Source organism: Rhodamnia argentea, chromosome 9 (assembly GCF_020921035.1).
Source record: "Rhodamnia argentea isolate NSW1041297 chromosome 9, ASM2092103v1, whole genome shotgun sequence".
Classification (NCBI taxonomy): Eukaryota; Viridiplantae; Streptophyta; class Magnoliopsida; order Myrtales; family Myrtaceae; genus Rhodamnia; species Rhodamnia argentea.
Window position 1 is genome coordinate 2,354,046 of NC_063158.1, and position 21,602 is coordinate 2,375,647.

The 21,602-nt window shown below is 40.1% G+C and overlaps 2 protein-coding genes and 1 non-coding gene across 5 annotated transcripts; 2 read left to right on the forward strand and 1 right to left on the reverse strand.

The window, feature by feature from the left end:
- Positions 1-4,817: 4,817 nt before the first annotated feature.
- On the forward strand, positions 4,818-8,837 carry LOC115733036. Of its 2 annotated transcripts, none has more exons than XM_048284941.1 (7): positions 4,818-5,101; positions 5,969-6,497; positions 7,446-7,587; positions 7,680-7,837; positions 8,206-8,268; positions 8,357-8,425; positions 8,526-8,837. In XM_048284941.1, the coding sequence occupies exons 2-7, from the start codon at positions 6,303-6,305 to the stop codon at positions 8,604-8,606; spliced, it is 708 nt and encodes a 235-aa protein (XP_048140898.1). In that variant the 5' UTR covers positions 4,818-5,101; positions 5,969-6,302; the 3' UTR covers positions 8,607-8,837. The 2 variants fall into 2 exon arrangements, with proteins under 2 accessions (XP_048140898.1, XP_048140900.1); XM_048284943.1 differs by having other exon boundaries at positions 4,821-5,101; positions 7,701-7,837.
- Positions 8,838-14,357: 5,520 nt separating this feature from the next.
- On the forward strand, positions 14,358-14,429 carry TRNAT-UGU. The gene has a single exon. It is a non-coding gene; the product is annotated as a tRNA-Thr (tRNA).
- Positions 14,430-15,725: 1,296 nt separating this feature from the next.
- Positions 15,726-20,188, reverse strand: LOC115740807. 2 transcript variants are annotated; one of them, XM_048284932.1, is made up of 3 exons: positions 20,162-20,188; positions 19,646-19,794; positions 15,726-19,037 (listed from the first exon to the last, which is right to left on the reverse strand). In XM_048284932.1, the coding sequence occupies exon 3, from the start codon at positions 18,968-18,970 to the stop codon at positions 15,980-15,982; it is 2,991 nt and encodes a 996-aa protein (XP_048140889.1). In that variant the 5' UTR covers positions 18,971-19,037; positions 19,646-19,794; positions 20,162-20,188; the 3' UTR covers positions 15,726-15,979. The 2 variants fall into 2 exon arrangements, with proteins under 2 accessions (XP_048140889.1, XP_048140888.1); XM_048284931.1 differs by having other exon boundaries at positions 19,961-20,182.
- Positions 20,189-21,602: the final 1,414 nt, after the last annotated feature.

Sequence of the window (21,602 nt, forward strand, 5' to 3'; positions counted from 1 at the left end):
GTCGATTCCAAGCACTTGGAATCGTTCCGATCCAGTCTGTAAAGTCAGTTTTTGTAGGACATTGATGTTATAGACTACGGAATTCTAGATGGTATTTTGAGATGACGGTGGACCAGCAGTTACAGCCCAATAAGCATGGGACAATATTTTGGCATTCTCCTCGGTTTTTGTATTGGGCCAAACCCCAATAATATATAATTATTTATATATAAATATATACAATTGCAAAAAAAATCTGAAAACAAAGCAATAATAAAAGTCCATTGAATATTTTTTTCGTTGTGCGGACTCTCCTACTCTCTTTTTAGTCTTAATTTCCATCTTGTTTTTTGTCATCTTTTCCTCTAGTTTTTTTAATGCGGTTACGATGTTTTTATCATGTAATGGCTAATTTGGTATTGAATCCGAACATTTTAGTGGGGCGTGCTAATTTAAAAGTCATGACGTAGTCGTTATGTTTTTGCCATGTAATCAGTTTATTAAGTAACTAAATTTTAAATAGTTACGATTTCTCGTGGTTTAGCCGCTCCGTCCGATTTATGTCCAAAATATGGGGTCTTTGCAATTACATTTGATTAGACTTCTACAAGATAATGCACATCCCTGGTCCCTGGTTTTACAAAGATAAGACACCCCTAGTTCCGATCCATAATGCCCCATGCATTTGACGCTCGTTACATGAATGAAGCATCTTAATGAAGTGACCGACGCCTTGTAATTTTTAACCAGCTCTCATCTAGCGGACAAATTTCGTCATTCTACTTGTTATGTTCGAAACCTCTTTGATGGGCAAATCCCGGAATTTGAAGTTGTGACTCCCAAAGTCTGTCCGTTTTGTGACATTCAAAATGGTATATATTTCACATAAAAAACAAACAAAAACAGTATTTATTTCTTTTTGCATTTCAAATGCCAAATATTGTATATCATCGACTTTTGAAAATCTAATAGCAATATAAAAATTAATGTACGTCATACGGATATCAATTCGATTTTAATTTTTTTTTTCAATTACATCAATATAATCATTACGGCAAATGAGCGAAGCGCGTAACATGGCATGAGAATCATTTTAAAGGGCGTGCGGATTTGACGGTGATGTAGTTGTCTTTGCCCTGTAATCCTTCCAAAACCATTTTAATAATTAATTTCTCGTGGTTTAGCGTTACGTAATTTATGTAAAATAGGTGTTTGCAATATCATTTGATTAGACTTCTACAAGATAATGACCGGTCCCTGGTTTTACAAAGATAAGAAAGCCCGTTGGGCACAAATTTAAATAAGTTTTTAGGATATTAATTTTGCTTAAGATAAATGAAACACGAGGAGAAAAACGAGATGATGGGCATAGAGATATGATCAGATCCGTCGAATGGGTGGATCGGATCTTGTCATAAATAATCCAATTCAGGCTTTGACATGTAGATTTGTCGTGCGTGTGACGAATGTGGGGGCCACCTCAATTATAGTGGAGCGATAAGTGGGTTCGCGGGGGGAGGGGGAGTAGGTCCGCTCAGTCTCATCGCTATCTCTACATAACGGTACGCGATTGATGTTGCGCATTCAAAAGCGAGACGTTTATCCCGGTTGAATTATAATATCGAGAAGTACTAGATAGCTAAAAGTAGAAATCACCCCAAAAAGGATTGGCTTATTGGAAATGGATTTCAAGCAAGTACTTTTTGAGACATAAAGTTTCACACGTTTAACATTTTCGAAGCGTGTACCGTCTTAAAACCTATTCCAATTATAGAATTTAATTTGTGGAGCTCAACATTTTTTTTTTTTTGGTATGTCATAACTCTAATTCTATACTCTCTGACTTTTGCTCTGCTTCTTTATAAAGCTCGAATTTCGCGCTTATAATGCTAGCATCTCCACTTTCGATTATCTTTCCGAGCAGGGTCGCATCGCTATTGGCAACTGTTTGAACATAAGAATGGTGCTATAAATAGTCTTGTAGATAAGAGAGAGAGAGAGAGAGAGTGGGGCCCATGTTTTTGAATGCTGAAATTTGTAAAAGCGGGGTAAAGCTTAAAAGGGAGTGCGCTCCAGCTGCAGGGGAGCGGACTTCAAATCCAAATTCAAATTTTATGCAATTTCTCCCCCTTCTTCCCCCCCCAAAACCTTTTTTCCTCAACTTGGGGCAAATTTCGTAGCACAACGTCCGACAGTCCCTTTCCCTCACCGACACGTGTCCGTCGCCTGCACCGTTTGTCTCGTTTCCATGGGATCATTTTCCGGTTTGAAGTTCGCTCTTATTCTTCTCTTCAAGTAATTTATTTGTTTAGAGTGCGCATTAAGATTCTTCGACATGCAATAGCGATTTGGGCCGGGTTGTTCGGGTCCTAGGACTCGGGATCCCATTGGCAATGGCTCGGGCTTCAACCGCTGGGATCGAAGGATCTAAGGTCCGGGACATTGAGGACTTCGACCCAAACGCCGGACGATCAGATGCGGACAACAAGGCCTTATGTTACAGGACAACTGCTGAGGATTCCGGTCCGATCGCCGGCGATTGGGAGAAGACGAGTGGAGGTGACAATTAATTTTTATGAACGATGACTCTTTTCAAAAGCAGGAATTATCGTTTTAAAGTTTTAAGTATGAATTAAGATGATTTCTCTCCCTTTGTTTCTTCATTATAGAGTCCACACATGCCACTAAGCCACTAAATAAGTCCTTTAGTTGTACAAAGGGAGATAAGTCGAGGATGGAGGAGCATGGCATGGACAGAAATGAAAGGACCATACGGTTCGAACAAATGCTTCACACACAAAAATGAATAAGGTACGTACGTGTAAGATGCCGTGCGGTGGTGGTGCCTACACGTGATCCTTGTCCCATCAGATGTCGATGATTTTCGGCCTAAATTGGTCGAATGGATTTAGTTGGTACTAATGTGAAAAGGTCAGAACTAAATTTGACTAATTAAAATATTTAAGATCGGATTAATACAAATGCAATAGATTTCCAAATTTTTTGGTACTTTAAAAAAAAAAAGTGAACTATTAAGTGGACGATCCGGACAAAAAAAAAAAAAGTTGGACAATTAAAATAATTGCTGTAATTAATCTCACTAACCTATTCGTCGTAAAATGTTTTTCGGAAGATGAATATATTTCTCAAAATAATAACAGTTGTTTTTATATGTTGACTAATTTATGTGGGGGTGGAAGTCTTCATCTTGGAGAAAAACATTTTACGTCACGAGATGCGATGACGACCACGTCGTGCATATGATTAATTATTATTATTTTATAACCGAGATAACCGAGCCGGCTTGCGCGCAAGCTTGATTATTCCTCGAGGGAGACTAACACATCAACCCACCGTTATGGCCCCCTACTTAAATCACGGGTGCTCGGTTGGATAATCGAATCTGGGATCGGTGCGTTTAACCACACAATTCCAAGTGCGCCCTAACAAACCGAGCCACCCATGCGTGAGTTGATTAATTATTATTGTTCGTATGCTATGAATTTCATTTTATCGACGTTGCATATGTATGTATTAGAAGTGTGCAAGGTCCGATAAAATGGGGCTTGTTCCATATTCACATATCTACGTATAATATTTTCGTGATTCGTATGAAGATGTCCACGTCGCAATGAACATCCATAGTTATGCGAATCTCATTTTTATGTACAATAATGTATTTAACGAGAAAACATTTAACAGAAATTTTTTTCTTCAGGTGCAAGTTCTTTTCTTTGCCTAGAATTTCATTTCTACGAACACCGATTGTATTTAAAAATTAAAAATTTATCTATCCAAGTGGGCGATCCATTGGTCCGGTTCCCTCTTAGAATCGAGAACTAAACTTCTCGAACACATGTTTCATTTTGAAGAGCGGTGGTTCAGGCCGGTAACCTCCAGAACCGAATCAAACCTATCGATCCAATTTTGATTCAGGCGATTTTCAGTCCGATCGATCCATCTTACTCACTCACTCCTCGCATGTATTTCGCCTTTGACTAATCGGTTACTTATCGAGTCAATGCCTCACGACGAGTACGTCACATGAAATAAGTTTTCACCCGACGCCACCGAGACCAAACATTAAAAAAAAAAAACAACAACCGGAAAGAATGGAGCGGCTCATTTCCGCAAGAAGTTTGACTAAACCGAGCGTTACAGCTTACCGGCAATACCCGGTAAACCGGTTGAGCCGGTGACCGTTCCAAAAAAAATCGCCAGCGTACGGCGCACATATGGCAGGTCCGCTCCCACCGGCAGTTGGCAAGCATTAACTGTTCTTCCCCCGCCCCTCAAACATGTTTTTTTAGCTTTTGACCCAAAAAAAAAAAGAAACATATTTTTTAGCTAGTACATTATCAATGCAAATAAGATGGTCAATTATTTTATTTTATTTTTAAAGAAAAGAGCTCTAAAATTCTGTTTTTTTTTTTGCCATACTAAAATTTTGTTTATTATTTACAATTACTACATGATACCTGCATATCAATGTTAATGATAATCGAAAGATCTTAACTGTGCTGCATCTAGAAAAGATTAAATCGAGAGAGGCAAATTATTTATATCGCTGAAGAAGTCCCTCAAAGTGAATCCTCAATTTAGGTCAGTTATCTTAGATTTCAAGTTGTACCCAAAATGCACGCGAGATCGATATTAATTAAAATTGAGTAATTATATGGATAAACCAAAATTTCAAAAGAGAGAGAAAAAAAAAAAAGAAACCCATTCACTTATGAGAAATTGAATTAAATCATCAAATTTTGTGAGGACAATATTCAGCTTAGTACTTATGCTCATATATGTATATATCTGTACTCTGTTTTCTCTCTGTCTCTTTCTCTCTCTAACATTTGGAATTATTGGGAGGACAGAGCAGAGTACACTGATCAGCAGTTGGCTCCTCAAAAGCTGTGCCTCAATTTCAAACTCTGTTCCATGCAAAAAAATCTCCCATCATTAGCTTCTTTCTCTTCTTCACCCTCGCTATCCTCCTCGTTCGGGATCGATCGTTCCCGGCTCAAGAAATCGAACACGAGACGCCTTCTCTCTCTCTCTCTCTCTCTCTCTCAAGCCCTGTTCTATTGGTTTCTAGCATTTGGTTCGCTCTTCTCCGTCCGTACAGGTAAGTGCGTGAGCAGTGAGTGATGTTTATGTTCATGATCGCGACGATTCTCCAGCTTTCCATGTTCGCGCATTCCCTTTGGAACGAGCTTTTCTCGTAATTTATGCGAAAAAGAGTGCAATTCTGAAATGGTGGATTTTACCGACATTCCCCCCATTGAGCTCTTTCCAGCCCCAAAGATTTTGTTTTTAGCCTTTGATTGATTCTTTGGCTTCTTGCCTTCTTTTCTGGGTAATGAAAGCAAAAGATTTCTATTTGACCCTCGCTTGTTATCGATTTGTTCCTGCTGATTTTTCGTTCTGGGTTTCGCTCCTTTCTTACATCAGTTTCTTTAAAAAATTTGAAGAAATGGGGGGTTTTGCCCTGAGGATGCTCTGTTCCTCTTGGGATTTGATGATCTATCGCTGAGGGAGAAGTAGAAAAGTCATCATTTCCTATTTTTTCGCAGAAAATTAAGCTAATTATCTGTTTGAAGGAACTTAGCGTATATTTAGCAGAGTGCTCACCTTTTTCCTTTGATCTCTTCTTTTGAAAATCGGGGGAAGTGTACGTGTACCCAATGTACTGTAAATTGATGTCACTCTGACTTGAAAGCAGAGCTAAAATGGCTGAATCACCAATAAATCCACTCACGCATTCATTGTGACCCCTTTTTTGCATATTTGGAATCATCCTTTATTCGGACACGTACTTGGAAAATTCGTGTCAGGCTCATTCATCTCCATTTACTGTTAGCTCTCTCTCTCTTTTGGGTCATTCCATATCTAATGCCATGAAATTGAAGAAGCTCACGAGCTCTGTAGTATCTCTCTGCATTCTTTAACGACACATTCTGATCTTCTTCTTCTTCTTCTTCCTCTTCTTCAGGAAGTCCAGCTGAAAGCAAAGGAAGGCAGGATGTTAGCCTGTAGTTTCATTAACTGCCGCTCTATCATTGACCTTGCTTTTTCGCAATTCATATTTCAAAATTCCAACTTTAACGTGACCCAAGATTGCGAATTTTGAGGAAGATCTCTTGAGACGAATCATTACTCTCGTTAAAAATTGATGGGTTTTCAGTTGGCAAGAAAATGCATTTGCCTTTTGCGTAGTTGAGGCTCTGGGTATAACTCCGAGAGGTGGGATTTTTTGGACTATCAAAGGTGGTTTGGTGGGTTCCTTGTGAATTAAGCATCTTTGTTTTGCCCCTAATTTGAGAGAAATGTTAGAGGAGCCTCAGTTTTGTTCTTCTCGGGTTTTGTCGCCGTTCCGCGAGGAAAGCGGCGACGAGGAGCTCTCCGTGCTTCCGAGGCACACCAAAGTCATTGTGACTGGAAATAACCGGACCAAGTCTGTATTAGTGGGACTTCAAGGCGTTGTCAAGAAGGCAGTTGGCCTCGGTGGCTGGCACTGGCTGGTATGTCTCCTCTCTTATGCATCCATTGTTTTGCTCTAGCTAAATTAGTGATTTTGTATCCATCTGTCTGGGGTAATTGCTTGGTTGGTAAAAATATTCTGTATCTGCTTGTTGTTTGAACTGCATAACCAATGTCTTGTGAATTAAGAAAGTCATCATCTGAACATTTTGAAAGGATTAGAGTGTCTAGTTGTGATGTCCTATCAATGAACAGAAACAATTGGTTGTTGAGTAAAATAGTCTGGGACGTGTTTGCCTGCCTTGTTTCTGCTTGGATGGAGTGACATGATAACTTATCAAAGTTTCATTTAATTTGTCCTTCTATTGCAAACCTGGAAAAAAGTGCTATAGCTCTTGCTAATCTAAAGTTAGTTCAGAATATGAATGTCCGACGAGTTGGTCAGTAGTTGGTACTCTGTTTAAAATATGATGGTGGTGTAATATTTTATTAGCGAATCTTGTAAAGTTCGATCGCACGATTTGTTTATTGTAGGCTATGTGGCCCTCAAGCAAATATCAAAGATTGCGTGATGTGGGTGATTTATATTAACTACACCCTTTCAGAGGATGAACTGAGCAAATTGTTATCGAGCACAATGATGGTTCACTTCTATTTAATACTACTACTCGTCTGTCATTCTGTGTACTAGGCTTTTGTTTCCTATTTAAACATAATTTGATCATAAAAGTTCCATCAGAAGAAACTCCTGGGGAGCAAATTCATGTCATTAAGTTGTCATTGACCTTCCGTATGAAGACACTCAATGTCCATGTGCAATGCTACTGACAATTCCTGTCTTTGTCAAAACTTGACATGTTTTTCCTTCTTAATTAGCTAAAATGGTCATGTTAGATTAGTCTTTTTTACTCTGGATATCGATTTGGAATTACACATTAGGACACAAGTTTCATGACGAATTACTAAGACACAGATGCTTGGTACTGCAGGTTCTGAAAAATGGGGTTGAAGTCAAGCTACAAAGGAACGCGTTAAGTGTGCTTGAACATCCAACGGGCAATGAAGAGGATGATGATTATGATTTCGACTCTAGCAGCGGCTCTGAAACCGTTGAAAAGGATCGTCATTTCTGTATGTTGTGTTTTGGTTCTTTTATTTTGTCGTCCAACCTTGTTTCTCTAGTTGTATTATCGATCTCACATCTTATGGGAAAACTTTCTACGGTGATCTTTTCATCCAAACAGCCAGTAGCTTTGACTTCCACAAATTTTGCAAGCCAAGAGTTAGGCATATGAGGCCATGGATCACATCTGCACCAGCCAAATCAGTGAACCGAGGATGCTATAGAGATGTACAATCCATTATTCAGACTCCTCAGCTGGTAAGAAAGTTATGGCTCTTTCATGTGGCATTTTGGATTACTTTGTTCTTGTTAAACTAATCTCACAGTCCTCAAGAAAGTAACCGAGTGTATTCATCACAGCACAAGTAACATGCAGCAAGTCTTTTTGTTCACCTTTTCCAATAGCATCAACAAAAAAGTTTAGGTCTCTGAGGATGTGATGATACCCGTTCATTCCACGCCTCAGACATTGATTGCTTCGAAGAAGTAAATTTGTGGTTTAGGTCCTTTCATCTATAGAACCAGTGTTGCTACACTTAACTACTTAAACTGCAGATTACAAGGGTAGCGGTAGGTTTAACATTACCCGCTGAAAGTTCATGAATTCTCTGTTATTTGCTCTTCAGAGGGTAAACCTGTCGAAACTAGGGACGAGTTCGCTGTGGAGATATTGCAAACATTACAAACTTGTAAGCCTATCTGAGAAGTTTCTTATACACACTTTTGCCAGTCGAAAGGGTTGTCTGCTCAGCTTTGCTCTTGATGTTCTGTACATAGGTGAACACCAGTTCCAATCTTGGAAGGGAACAGATGCTTAAAGCCGTGGGTCGGCATTTCGCATCACAGGTCTCTCTCTCTCTGTGCAAGCACGCTCCCCGTTTTTTATTTCCTCTCTCTGAAAGTAACAAACTTACTCCATTTGCATATTTCACATACAATGTTGCAGCAAGTGAACGAGAGAGAAGTGATCATGGACTTCATCCGTCTGGCCAAAAAACAAAAAGCGGGCGACACCCGCGATTACTGACTACTCCTCGAACGCCGGGGTGCTTGTGATTAGAGTGCTCACTCCTCAAACCCTAACACCTTTAGATGACTGATAGAATGATGTGTGGAAACGGTTGGTATGAGAAACCATGTTCATTATCTCACAGATCCTAACCCATTTAGTCGTGACTGAAGTCTGAAGGCTCATGCAGCATAACGCTTTTTAACTGTTAATTCCAACTTTTAGCGGTCTCCATCTCTTCTCTTTCAATTGAATGGTCTTTTCTCCCTTCGATGCGTGGCACTCCGACAACATTTGTTTTTTCGCAGATCGTGCTAGATGCAAGACATTTTGTTTACTCGATCCGTATTAATGTGGATATTTTTGATATATATTTTTTTATTTTTTACCTTTTTGTTTTTGCTTTTTTCCCCTTTTCATTTTGCCGGCGAGGGTTGTCGACGGTGAGAGTTGCATCCCTTCGCAACCTCGCTTGTAGGCTTTGCTGATCAAAATGAAATAAAAAATGATAATAAAATAATAAAGTGTAATTAAAAATTTGACCTTTTTCAAATTGTAAAAATTATCTATGTAAATATCGATTGTGCTACATAAGATGTCCGGCGTAAATATCAGCGATTTCCGATCAAAATTGAATGGATGGAATGAATTTGTAAAATATGAAAGGATTTAGGGTTAAATTAGTTCAATTAAATTGTTTAAAATTAAAACGATACTTGGTACTGTTTCGATGGTTAGCCGATAGAATAGCAATTGGAGAAGACAAAGCTCCCCCCAAATTAAGGTTTCTTCGCATGATTTTATATATGTTCAATCACGATGGACTGGATGATGTTATCATAATTGGTGCGATTAAGATTAACTAGTCTCGCTACCACCCTCATTATTCTGCATTATTCAAAAGATTATTGTCAAAAGGAAAGGGGACAAGCCAGGCTGTCACGAGGCATTATGCGACAGATGGTGTGATGTTGATGTTTTCTCATGACCACATGATGTGACGTGGAATTGGAAATGGCCCCCACCAATTCCTTTCCTCTTTATTATGGGCCCCGTGGGGTCCATCCAAAAGCTCCACCGGTCGAAACAAACCTTGCACGAGAAAAGGGGCTTTTAAAAAAACACCCACTTCAGGCTCAATGACCATTTTGCCCCGATTTTTTTTTTTGTCTTGTACAAAATCCCGAACTTTTAACTCAAGTCCTAAATTTGATACCCCTTAATTCGAAACCATTAGCTATCCAACGTGGTAATTCTACATTATCAATAAATTCGTATAGCTTGCTAACGTGGATTCAAGGCACTATTCATCGTCTTCTTAGCGCGGAAGCCCAAATTATTCATCCGTTTCAGCTCTATTACATTTTGAAGGATGACGCTTAAGTTGTTCATCGTTTCCTTCACTTCATTCGCAAGCATTCGCTGTTGCACTGGAATTCGAAGCTATACATTATCACCTGTGAAGAGATGCCATGGACGACATTTGCCAAGCTCACCACCAGAGCCTTTTTTTTTAACGAGCCCAACTCCCTTGAAGCTTCGAAATAGTTGTCCTTCAAGCCGTGACCGAGGCGAAGAGGATGAACAATTTCGAATTCCGTGCAAAGAAGATGGTGAATAGTGTCTTAAATCCACGTCAGCAAGCCATATTGATTTATTGATGACGGCGAATTGCCATGTTGGACAACTAATGGTCCAACGGGGGCCAGATTTAAGACTCGTATTAAAGTTGGTGATTTTTTATGGGAACAAAAAAAGTTTAGGTTAGAATCATCATTGGACCTAAAATTGGTGCTTTTTTAGGGAATTAGCCCACAAGAAAAGCTTCACGTGGATTGAATTGTGTCAATCGGGTCATTTTCATAGATAAATTGATTAGTGATGACCATAACATATAACTACAAAATTAATAATATGAAAGCAAGATCTAATTTGACGTGCACATAGATCTTTTGTAGTTTATTTGTCATTAGGTTCCCATCCTTTAGTTTTCCGAAACTGAGACAAATGAACCTCAGACCTTATCTTGTGGGAGGCCGAAGCAGGATATGTTAGAATTTGCCGCTTTGTTTTTTCTTCTCCACCCAATAAACAGTACTATCTATTTATTTAGGGTTAATACTAAAAAAGACAATCCTAAAATGGTACACTTTTATCGCATTTGTCCCATGCAAATTCTCGCATCTTAAAAAAAAAAAATTACAAATTAATACATGCGTGACAAATTTGCCTACAGTTAGATTCCATCCAATAACCCGTTTCAATTGCGACGTGGAAACACACGTGGTGAATAACTCGGATGATCGGCGTGTGACATGGATCCGAAATGGAATTTAAACATCAATGTGTTTCCAAAAGGACATTTTTGGGAAGTTGGATCTGAAGAAAATGAACCGAGGTTCATAAAAATTGCTAAGATTCCTAATTTTGTCACAATTTTGTTCTAAGATTTTGGTGGATTGTGACAAATATACCAATTTGTGATTTTATTTAACTCGAAAATTAACTTGGGGTAAATATGACGCAAGATATATGTCTGGGATTATGGCATCCCTGTTCGCACGTGCTTATTAACTTAGCACTCTGCTTTAATTTTTTATTATATATATACAATAGCACATGCGGAAGACTCACTAAAAACATTCAGTCGGCTCTACGAATACAAATGCATGACAAAACAAGCGGCATGCATGCCTACAGGGTATGGCCTTATTAGGTTCCACTACTGTACATCTAATAATAGCACATAACACGAAATTCTAGTTTCATATATATATTAACCAGTTTTTTACAAAAGTTCAAAGTATTGCTGGAAGATTCATAAGGCACGAATTCCCCACTACTCCCAACTAAACTGGCATCACCGGCATGCTCCATCGACGTCATTAACAAATCGTAACCGTAGCTAGGTCTCACGAGCACCTCAACCAAAGCATCATACTGGCTTCATTCTTGCTAGCTTGCTCATCTAAAAAAAATTAGATTCACGAGAATGAGCCGAAGGTTTGCAAGTAAAATCTCTAAGACTTCGACAATCGGAAACATCAATCACCTAACAAGCAGTCCATACGGGGCAAGTAAAACCAGCGAATCGACGACCTTCCAGACCAATCAAACAATATCCACAACAAGCAAGTCATCGAGTTCGCCCATGCATTTGTACGAAGTCATTTCCGACCCATCTCGTGTACCCACGCACTATTCGTGGCCCATCTTTGCCCAATTCACCTCGAGATCCATCAATCCATTAACAATAGTGCCTCATCCAGCAAAAATGAGGGACATGCAAGGAGAATCAATGAACCAAAAGTCGACGAATTAGAAATTCTACTCGCCTGACATCCTATGCTAGGAAATTACCACGAGTCCGAACCACCGCGACCACTAGCTTGAACTAGCCTTAATTTTCCCACGTGTAAGAACTGCCATGTATCGGCATCACGATTTCTCGAGCTTGCTTTGGCAACCACGAGCGAGAAGGCAAGGGCTCGTGGGTGTAAACGGGAGGCGGCGAACAGCGTGGTGAGGGAGCTTCTCGGTGGTGCCGTTGCCGAAGAAAATGAAGAAGAACATGAAGATGGAGATAAAGCTGAAGTAGGAGGTGGTGTCGGATGTATAACTCGTGATTATAGACAAGGAAGTAGTTATATTTGTATTGCCTTCCACTTGTCTGTTGAATTGAATAATGTAACTAACTGTTTTATATAGATATATATGAAATGAGAGGATCTTGTTTATGCGTGCATGATTATATTCACAAGAGGTTAGAGAACTCATAAAATGCCATACCCTTTAGGCATGCTTGTCAATCGTTCTTTCCATGCACTTTTGACCTTGCATGGCCGACCGATTGTTTTAGTTAGCCTTCTCCATGCACCACTATTCTATATTATAATAAGAGATTAAAGTAGAACGCGTAGTTAATAAGTAAGTCGCGGACTGGGATGCCACATGGATCTTTTTGTGAGATGAAAATAAGGTTGGGATAAATAGGACATTGGTGTGATGTGGTTTTTTTTTTTTTTTTTTACAATATGAAAATTAATTTAGAATGAATGTGGCAAGATGTACTAATTTGGGATTTTTTTTTTGTGATGTTAACAATTTAATTTGTTTATCATTTTTGTGACCATACAACAAAATTCTTCATAGGAGCTGGGTAGGGAATATTCTAAGTAGCACCGATATCGACACACGACACGACACGAGACACAGACACGTCATTGCTTAAAAAATAAAGAATTTGGACACATTGGGACACGTTGTATATTTATATTATGTGTACATGATAAAATATCATGTATATATAACAATATCAACAGTGAGTTTCTTCTTCTTATGTTAAATTAATTTTGGGGTGAATGGGTATATGATTTAAGTATATATGTATTTTTAATAGATTTATATTTTGACCTTTAGTTTATTAAAAATGTTTAAAATTGACCTCGTACTTGTCGCGATATTAGACTAGAGTGCCGCTAACGTGTCTCGGAGTGCTAACCACATGTCGATCGCTTGTCAGAAAGTATTGGAGTATCCGACACGACACGGAGGCTCCATGAGAATATCGGTGCTTCCTAGGGAATATATTTACAAATACATTTAATGGGCTGAGTGGTACCAAACCTTTTATTGGACCTTGTTGGCCTTTGTAAGTGGGCCGAACGTGGTGAAGATACCAAAATTTATCGGGCATTCTTGTCCTTATTGTTGGCTGTCAAAAGAGGATTTTGGAGCATAATGCAAAATTTCCAAAGTAAAGTTTAGCTTTAGATGAACCTTCTCTCTCTCTCTCTCTCTCTCACACAATTGCTGATTATGTTCAAAAGCTTGTTCATAATGATTCTCTTACTTGACTCTCGGTTGACAAAATCAGTTGCCGTAGACAAATTCCTCCGAGACTCTTATAATTCGGTTTTGTTAGTTCTAGTGCGACCCCTTCCAAGACCTTGCAAGAACATACTTGGCTTGGGATGCACTAAAGCCATAGTGAGTACTTCTCGTGATACTTTTAAAGGAGCCAGCTTTTTACAAAGACTTGGAAGAAACTTACAAGGAGGTCAATTTTCTGTATCATGGAGGTGAAGCCACCGCCATCGACAAGCAAGTGAGCATTACGAGTTTTACGACCCTTGTAATTGGAGGTTTAACGGGGCTCGTCGCTTATCGGGTTTTGGAAAAAGTGTCAAAATAATTCTAAACCTTTTATATTGGTACAAATTCAGCCCTAAACCTTTTTTTGATGCCAATTTACTCTTAAACCTTTTGGATTGATGTCAATTTAGTGCTAAATCTTTTGCATTTGTGCCAATTCAGTCTTAAACTGGCCAATTAAATTAGTATAAATGCAAAATGTTTGGGATTGAATCGGCACCAATGCAAAATATTTAGAACTAAATTGTCACCAATAAAAGGCTTAAGATTGAATTGACACAAATGCAAGAGGTTGACACAAAAAAAAAGGTTTACGATTGAATTGGCACTAATGCAATAGGGTTAGAACTTTTTTGACACTTCTCCCTCAAGTTTTTGATCTATCAAAATCAAGAGAGGAATAGTAATTTGTCCCGTTAAGAATTCATAAACTCTAACCAACTATTCTTATGAATTCATTTTTTTTTATGGGTTTCGGAAAACCAAAATAAAAGCATATCTTACGATTTACGTGGAATTTAATGATATTTCCGCTATTTTTGTTGCTAAACGTCAAAAACATATGTCATAATTATGATCAAATGATAATATTCAAGTCAATGAGTCCAAAAGGAGGCCCTTATAGCTCAGTGGTAGAGCGTCAGTCTTGTAAACTGAAGGTCCGTAGTTCGATCCTGCGTGAGGGCATTCTTTTTGCCTTTTCTGTTCCTCTCTGTCTCGCGCGGTGTTGCTCGAATTCAGATGAATTTCCGATTGGAACTGAAGACATCGAGCTGGATATTTTGCACTGGAGATGTGAGATAACACCATTCATTCCGGCCGGCAAGAGATCGGAAGGCAGGCAAAGCAGTGTTTCTTTTTGGTTGGGCACATTGGCATATGGTACAAAGGAAAGGATCGTCGATGGATGCTGCAGCTGGAACTCGAGTGTGTCTCATGAGCTATATGAAACAACAACAGCAAGAAACAGTGATCACAATTCACCATCTTCTCCTGAAGCTTCCTTCATGTATCCTCCCTCCTTGGGTTCTTTCCGACTCTCTTTTGGCCCTCTCACACATCACCCATGCACACATCCGGCAATTGGAAGTGTGAAAAGGTCATCGGTTCACCTTTCCGAATCGCAGAATTCCGACAAGTTTAGTCCTTTAAGGTAAATTTCGATGCATGATAGTAACTTTTCAAATGGATGAGTAATTTGATGCCCTGTCACTCTCTTTCTTGCGCCGTAATCTTCTGGTGTGGCTTTTTCACCAAAGATTTGAAGAATCGTCCTTCTACGTGACAGGTCGTTACGCCGAATTTTCAGGCCCAGAAGCTCATCTGTAATTCTGGTACTTCTTGAATATAATGATGGTAAATAGCTCTTCTACGGGGTAGTCTTTAACAGAATAATCATGAACGCGTACTACAACAGATTAAATCGATCTTATGCAGGATCAAAGAGGAGAAGACTAATCATATAGTTCAGAGTTGGAGATCTGTTGGAACTTGGGACTACAACTTCAAGACAACTTAGCACAACTTCAAGACAACTTAGCAATGCTCTTGAGTTCTTGTTCAATGTAGGTTCCAGAAACTATCGAGGGTTATCTAATTGAACACCAAAAATTTCTGCAAATAAAAAGAAATAGCAAAACCGAAACTCGCCAAGAAAAAAAAGTTAGCCCAGTAGCGCGCATATACCACGAAACATGCTAGAAATCCCCTGAATTTCTATTGCTGTCTTTTGAACCTCTCTGTCAGAAACTGAAGCTTCACATATGCATATAGCCAGCTATCATTGATTTATAGAAGCTTACCGCTGATTCAACAAGACAAACAGAAGAAGGCACATAATTACTTTGCAGTCTCCATTGAGTCTCCAACAAGCTCCAGACATAAAGGAAGAAATATATGCATACATTGCAGCTATTCAGGCAAGTCGATAGCTGATTAAAAACAAAAAAAAATTATGCCGATCAGACCAATTGCTCAGAGCAGAGAAAAAAGATTTGAAGATTAGTATAAGACTTTAACAACGATTTTCTATGTCAAAAGCTATACAACCTCCTGTCAAACTGAGGCCAGCGAATCATAAGATGATAAGGTGGGTCGAATCAGAGAACTTGTCAGTCATCTTATGAATAACAAGACAATGGTATACAAACTTCTCTGGGGAATTTCGAAGCGGGTTTATTGGATACTCTTCTATGAATCTATTCTGATTTTCCTTTGCTTGCCTCAAAGGTAAAAAGCTATGGAGAAGAATTGATTTGCATAGTTGCAAGAAACCTGGTGATTTTGCTCAGAGTTTCACGAGCTGATACAGTTGTTGGATGATCTTCACCATAGATGGAAGTCCTGATGAAAATGGCCTTCCTTATGAGGTCGTCCGCTATGTCGAAATGTCCCCCTCTCAGCATTAGCTTGGCTCTGGTTTCCAGCACCGTCGCTCTTAATAAGGCAAGCTCCTGCCAAAGGCAAGGGTTGAGCTGAGCATTAGTCTGGACAGGTCTCCAGCAAAGTGATTTGTCCAACCACCTATTGACTGGAGTGACAAACGCTTGGTCCGCAGCTTCAAGAGCATCGGTGCAGAGGCGCAGCAGTTCTATGGCGGCACTACAACGCGAAAATGTGATGAATGTTCGCACCGCAAGAGGAAGAGCCACTTCTTTGACAAAATATAGCAACTCAGACACCTTGAGTTCCACAACTACGGGATCAGTACCAAACCCCAAGAGCAAGAAACACGCTGCCCACAAATGTTCAGAGTAATCGTATACAAAACCACGACTGATTATAGCCTGAACCACGACCTGCGGAATTCCTACAACTCCTCTCTTACGTGCATAAAGCTTGATGAGCTCATTAAAATGGATGCAGTCTTGTCGGATGCTAGTTCTCGCAATGTTGAACCTCAACAGCATCGATGCAGCTTCCGCCTCCGATCTCTTTATGTATGATGAAGAGCAGCAACAAGTCAAGGAGCCCAATATTTTTCTGAACCGCCGAGTACCTTGATGCTTTTCAGTTATCTTATGAGCCGCTAGGGCTAATAGGGAAATTGGGATTGCAGCTGGGGCAAACCAACCACCTGCCTGAAACATTCTGGTAGTTAGGCTCCTTGGTCCGTTCGCATGGTCAAATATCGAGAAGCATACTTCAAGGAGTTGCAATAGGAAAGTGTTCCGCCTCAACAAATTCTGTTCCCTTCCACTCCATGACAACTCTCTCAAGGGCATTCTGTTGATGGTGTCCAATAGCCTGCTAGGGTTTATGGGGAGCTCCGACAAAATAGATCCCACTATAGCAAGACCCAAGGTCAATCGTCCCACTTTCTCCTCGATAACTCTGAGGGCGTCAATTTCAGTGAGTGAATGATCATTGACACCTCCCTGCATTAATTGCAGTGCCTCAACACCTGATAAGAAAGAGAGTTTCAGCGGTTCCAAATTCATGACCCGAGGAAGGCGTGTCGAGATGATTATGTGAGTTTCTCCTCTAAATCGAGGAAGTAGATCCATTACAAGCTTATGATCCCACCAATCCTTTTCATTTTCTAAGTTATCAATCACAATTAAAAATGGTATATTCCTCATGAGTTCTCTCCGAACCGTAGAAACAGCAGAATCTTCATGCTCTTCAAAGCTTTTGATCCTGCTTTTCTCCAGAGTATTTTCAATCCCAACATCGACTTCTAGATACGACCACAGGTTCAAATAATTCTGCCTGATATACCTGCTCTCCCCTCCAATCCACAAAACCATCTTGTACTTCTGATGGTATCTATAAGCAAATTCCAGAAGAAGCTCCGTTTTTCCGATGCCTGATTCACCTGAAACACAAGCAATGCCTTTCCCATACAAAATCTTCGTAGATCTCCTTCTTTTCACATACCTTCCACCCGATTTTTGCTTTGGCTGGAACTGCTTTGGGCAAAAGTCTGAGCCGTACATCTCGATTTCCTTTTCTGACTCCTTCCACACGACTGGTTCTTTTCCCTTCCAGCGGGCTTCATCTAGTTGATGCTCCTTCCTTCTTTCCTCCAAAAGGTTGCTCTTCTTCCAACCAATCGTCAGATTTTTTCGCCTAGGTCTAGCCTTGAGGTCAAAATATTCCCTTTCGGAATCGCCACTTATGTCTCCGAAAAGAATGAATTCAAGCTCAGACAATTCCTTGTTCCTACCAATGAAATTCTCATTTCGAGGGAATGGGAACTCCTCTTTGTCTGCCTTCTCTTTCCACTTAGCCAACCGCTCCGCGACGCTTCTCCTTCCTAACTTCGTAGCTAGTAAAGTAACGGCCCTTATGATGCAATCTCTCCAGTTACCATCAAGACATTCCAGTTTCCACTCATGAGCCCTAGCGAGGCCATCGACAGCTTCTTTCCACTCTTTCTCTATACCTCCATATAGAACCCATAGCTCTCCTCCATGCTTCTCCCACAATTCTCCCCTCTTCTCGACAATATCCCTGACAAGGCAATCACCTGGACTCAAGTCAAAAAATACTGGGACCAGATTCTTCTTGCTCGAGAAAAATCGCAGCTCCTCTATGGTATAAGGGTTCCTAAAGGATTTCCTCGTTAAGATCACGACACCAAAAGTCGACACATCCATGGCCCTCTCGACAATGCCATGCTTGCGAGAGTTCCTACATCGAGATCTATCAGTAATAAAGCAGCTAATTCCTTGACACTCTAACTCGGCACAGAGCCAATTGGCAAATCTGAGCAATGACGGCTTGCGACCATGCAGACCTATAAAGACATCACAGCTCCTCAATCTGTTAGTGGAGAGAGAGACTGAACTTGGAGTTAATGGAGTTCCATGGCTTCTCCCATGCCTACTCTGCTTCTCTCGCTGCCCAGAGTAGACTATGTCATTGGCATTGCTGAAGACGGATGCGGCGCTGTTTGACAAAGTGGTTGAACTAGATACATGGTCGAACTTATGGGGCTCGCCAGAAATTCCAGCAGCGGGTGGTTGTGATGAGTTGGACAAAATAAATGCGATATTTGCATCAAGAACTTCGGGGTCCGAAATTCCTGTACTAGAAGTTTGGTGCTTTAATCTGCCGCGCAGAACATTCGATCCTATAGAGCTGGATCTCTGACATGTCGAAGACCTCGGAGAGAAAAAGGGCGACTGGTTTGCCGAGAAGAATGTTGAAGACGATGACGACATATTCCTCGAAGTAGCGATTGGTAACGACCCGGACCTGGAACTATCTTCTCGAAAATCCATATCTTTGCAGTTTCCATTCTCAACACACGTCAAGCTCCATTAGACCACATTAATTATGAGAATCGTCCTGAAATAGGCACAACCCAAAATTAGGTAAGGTCACTTGCCGATTTCCGTCAGTTTTCTTGGACACATAAATGAAGCGAATATATAGAGACAGTTGATCTGGGAAAGCAGAACAAAGTAAATTCCATCGGCGTGTCATCATTGTCGTAAATGGAAAAGTTCCATTGACAATCTAACAAGCCTTATCCAGCATGACAACTGCAACTAACTGCCTTTCAGCATCTCGACAAGCAAAAAATTGAAAAACGAAACATGATATCAACAAAATACTACAAGATAAACAGCAGCCAGATGAGTGTGTTCCGTATGCTCCCAGTAGCACAGACATGAGAGCAGGACATGATGGGTACACGTCAAGGTTTTTGTCCCTACTCCTAGCAACAGATGCACAAAAATCAACAACATGAGATCGCAGACCTGAAAAAACACAAAAAGAGAATTGCATTCTACAAGTACAGTTTTTTAAAACCACAGCACAGCTTCAGCTGAGCTATCCAAGACGAACCAAAATTCAAAAACAAAGGAAAAAAAAAAAACAGAAAGTCGGCTGAAGAATTCATCAGAAACAAAAGACAGAACTAGCAATGAAATTCAGATCTGGAGACTCACTGAGCTCGAAATCGTCGATCATTGGATTGGGCGGATTCAAATTCAAAGCAAAACGGTCTCCAATCCAAATTAATCCCACTTTTTTACGTAAACTCCAAGCAACCCCAAAATCTCACTTCACTCTTTTACGCAGTCAATCCAACTTAAACCTGCAGAGAGACCAGCAAAACACAGAAAGAAACACCGCCTCGTAATCAAGCACATTACAGAGAACCCACCAAAAAAGGGCTCGAAATCTAAAAGGTCAGAATTCAAATCGGACGGGAGAGCGACGGGGTCAATGGGAAAGCGAAGCGAGCAATCTGAGTCTCGTACCTCGTAAAGATAGAATTTTTCAGACAACCCAAGTTTCAGATTTGCGTGAGAGAGAGAGAGAGTAGTAGTAGCAGCAGCAGCAGTAGTAGATGTGGAGGAAGATTTTGGCTTCGAAAAGGAAATGAACGAATGCGAGGCCTAAACATGGCAAAAAACGCAAAACTCAGCGCGAAGTGGTGAAACGGGAAAATGGAAACTCACCAGCCTTTCGAGGGACACATAGCAGCCCAGAAAAGGAAGGAAAAAAAAAAAACCACACTGCCTTCAATGCCTGCTGGAAAAGCAGAAGCTGTTTTCTCTCTCTAAAAGTCGCTTTCCCTCTCAGGAAAATATATTTTTCTGTGCTGCTGATGAGCGATGAGTTTCTGGTTTTCTAGCAAAAGAAGAAAAAGGCCGCACCGTTAGTACTTATAAGGAGAAGAAGCAGCGTGGGCCCCATCCCACCCCGAAGAGATGGATCTGACGAGATGGTGATGGTAATACAATGTTGTGGGGTCCCAATCCAATCCAATCCTAGATTTTCCCTTTCCTTTTTTTTTTTCTTTTTTGAATTTTAGTCAGTCAAAATTTAGAAATATTTCATATTCCTAGAAGATAAAAGAACCAAGTGAGGCCGACGTCGGAAATGCTCTTCCCCTGACCATAATTTCAGCTTCTAGATTGGACATTCTAATTTTCGATCGAAACACGCAAAAGATGTGCATTCCTTCATTAAACTACTCGAAGTTATTTTTCCTTCATTCTATCAGCTATGTTTATCGCCGGACTCGCCGGTTTAATGGATAAGATGAAGGTAGATCGTAACCTCGACAACACGGCAAAAGGAAAAAGAAAGATCGACGTGATTTTGCTCGATCATCATTAAATTGAGTTGCCGGTTATTTTCTATACAAAAAAGTCATAAATACATCTTCAATTTTTCTTGAAATTTTACCGATTTCTCAAATGTGATTGGTTACGTACTCCACTATATATATATATATATATATATATATGAGACTCCACAATAGAGATGTTTCACGGTTACTATATCATTCCGACTTCAATCATTCGAGTGACCGTACTTGTGCTACAAAGTGTGGTCGAACAAGAAAATTAAGTACACCGACAACAATAGTCTAGCAAAACCGGCTATCTATTGGCCGCATTGATTTGCTCCAATCGCTCGAATATACTCGCTGATTATCGTCGCCGCGGCACGCTCGTCATTTTCGTATTGCAAGATGTAATGAACTCTAAACCTTTGAGGTGCAAAACCTCGTATAGACACCCGTTTGATTCTGCCCTTGGTCTTGCATAACATTGGGCCTAGGGTTTCTAAGTTTTCTGATTTTATGAAAGCCTAAAAAGGCCTAATGGTCAAGTAATAAGTGTACCGGCGGAGGTTAAGCAACCCTAGGGAAGATAATCGCGGAATAACCCTTGAAATATCAATTAGTATGGAAGCGGACGGACGTGTTTAAGTCCAGATTTGGCAATTAATCCTCGTCATTATGGCGTATCCGATTCGATTTGACTTGCATTTTTAGCTTACCTTTTAGAGCTTCCATTAACCGGGAGCCAAATGATATTGACCGAGTCGATTACCATGTACAAGTAAGATCATGATATGGCCCAAATGAATGTTTTTTTTTTTTAGACC

What these genes read in the sequence shown, in the direction of transcription:
- LOC115733036 (XM_048284941.1), top strand. Translation starts at nt 6,303, where the DNA reads ATGTTAGAGGAGCCTCAGTTTTGTTCTTCTCGGGTTTTGTCGCCGTTC. An exon ending in TCGGTGGCTGGCACTGGCTG is followed by an intron (nt 6,498 to 7,445) that starts GTATGTCTCCTC and finishes TTGGTACTGCAG; the next exon opens with GTTCTGAAAAATGGGGTTGA. An exon ending in ATTGCAAACATTACAAACTT is followed by an intron (nt 8,269 to 8,356) that starts GTAAGCCTATCT and finishes TTCTGTACATAG; the next exon opens with GTGAACACCAGTTCCAATCT.
- LOC115740807 (XM_048284932.1), bottom strand. Translation starts at nt 18,970, where the DNA reads ATGGATTTTCGAGAAGATAGTTCCAGGTCCGGGTCGTTACCAATCGCT.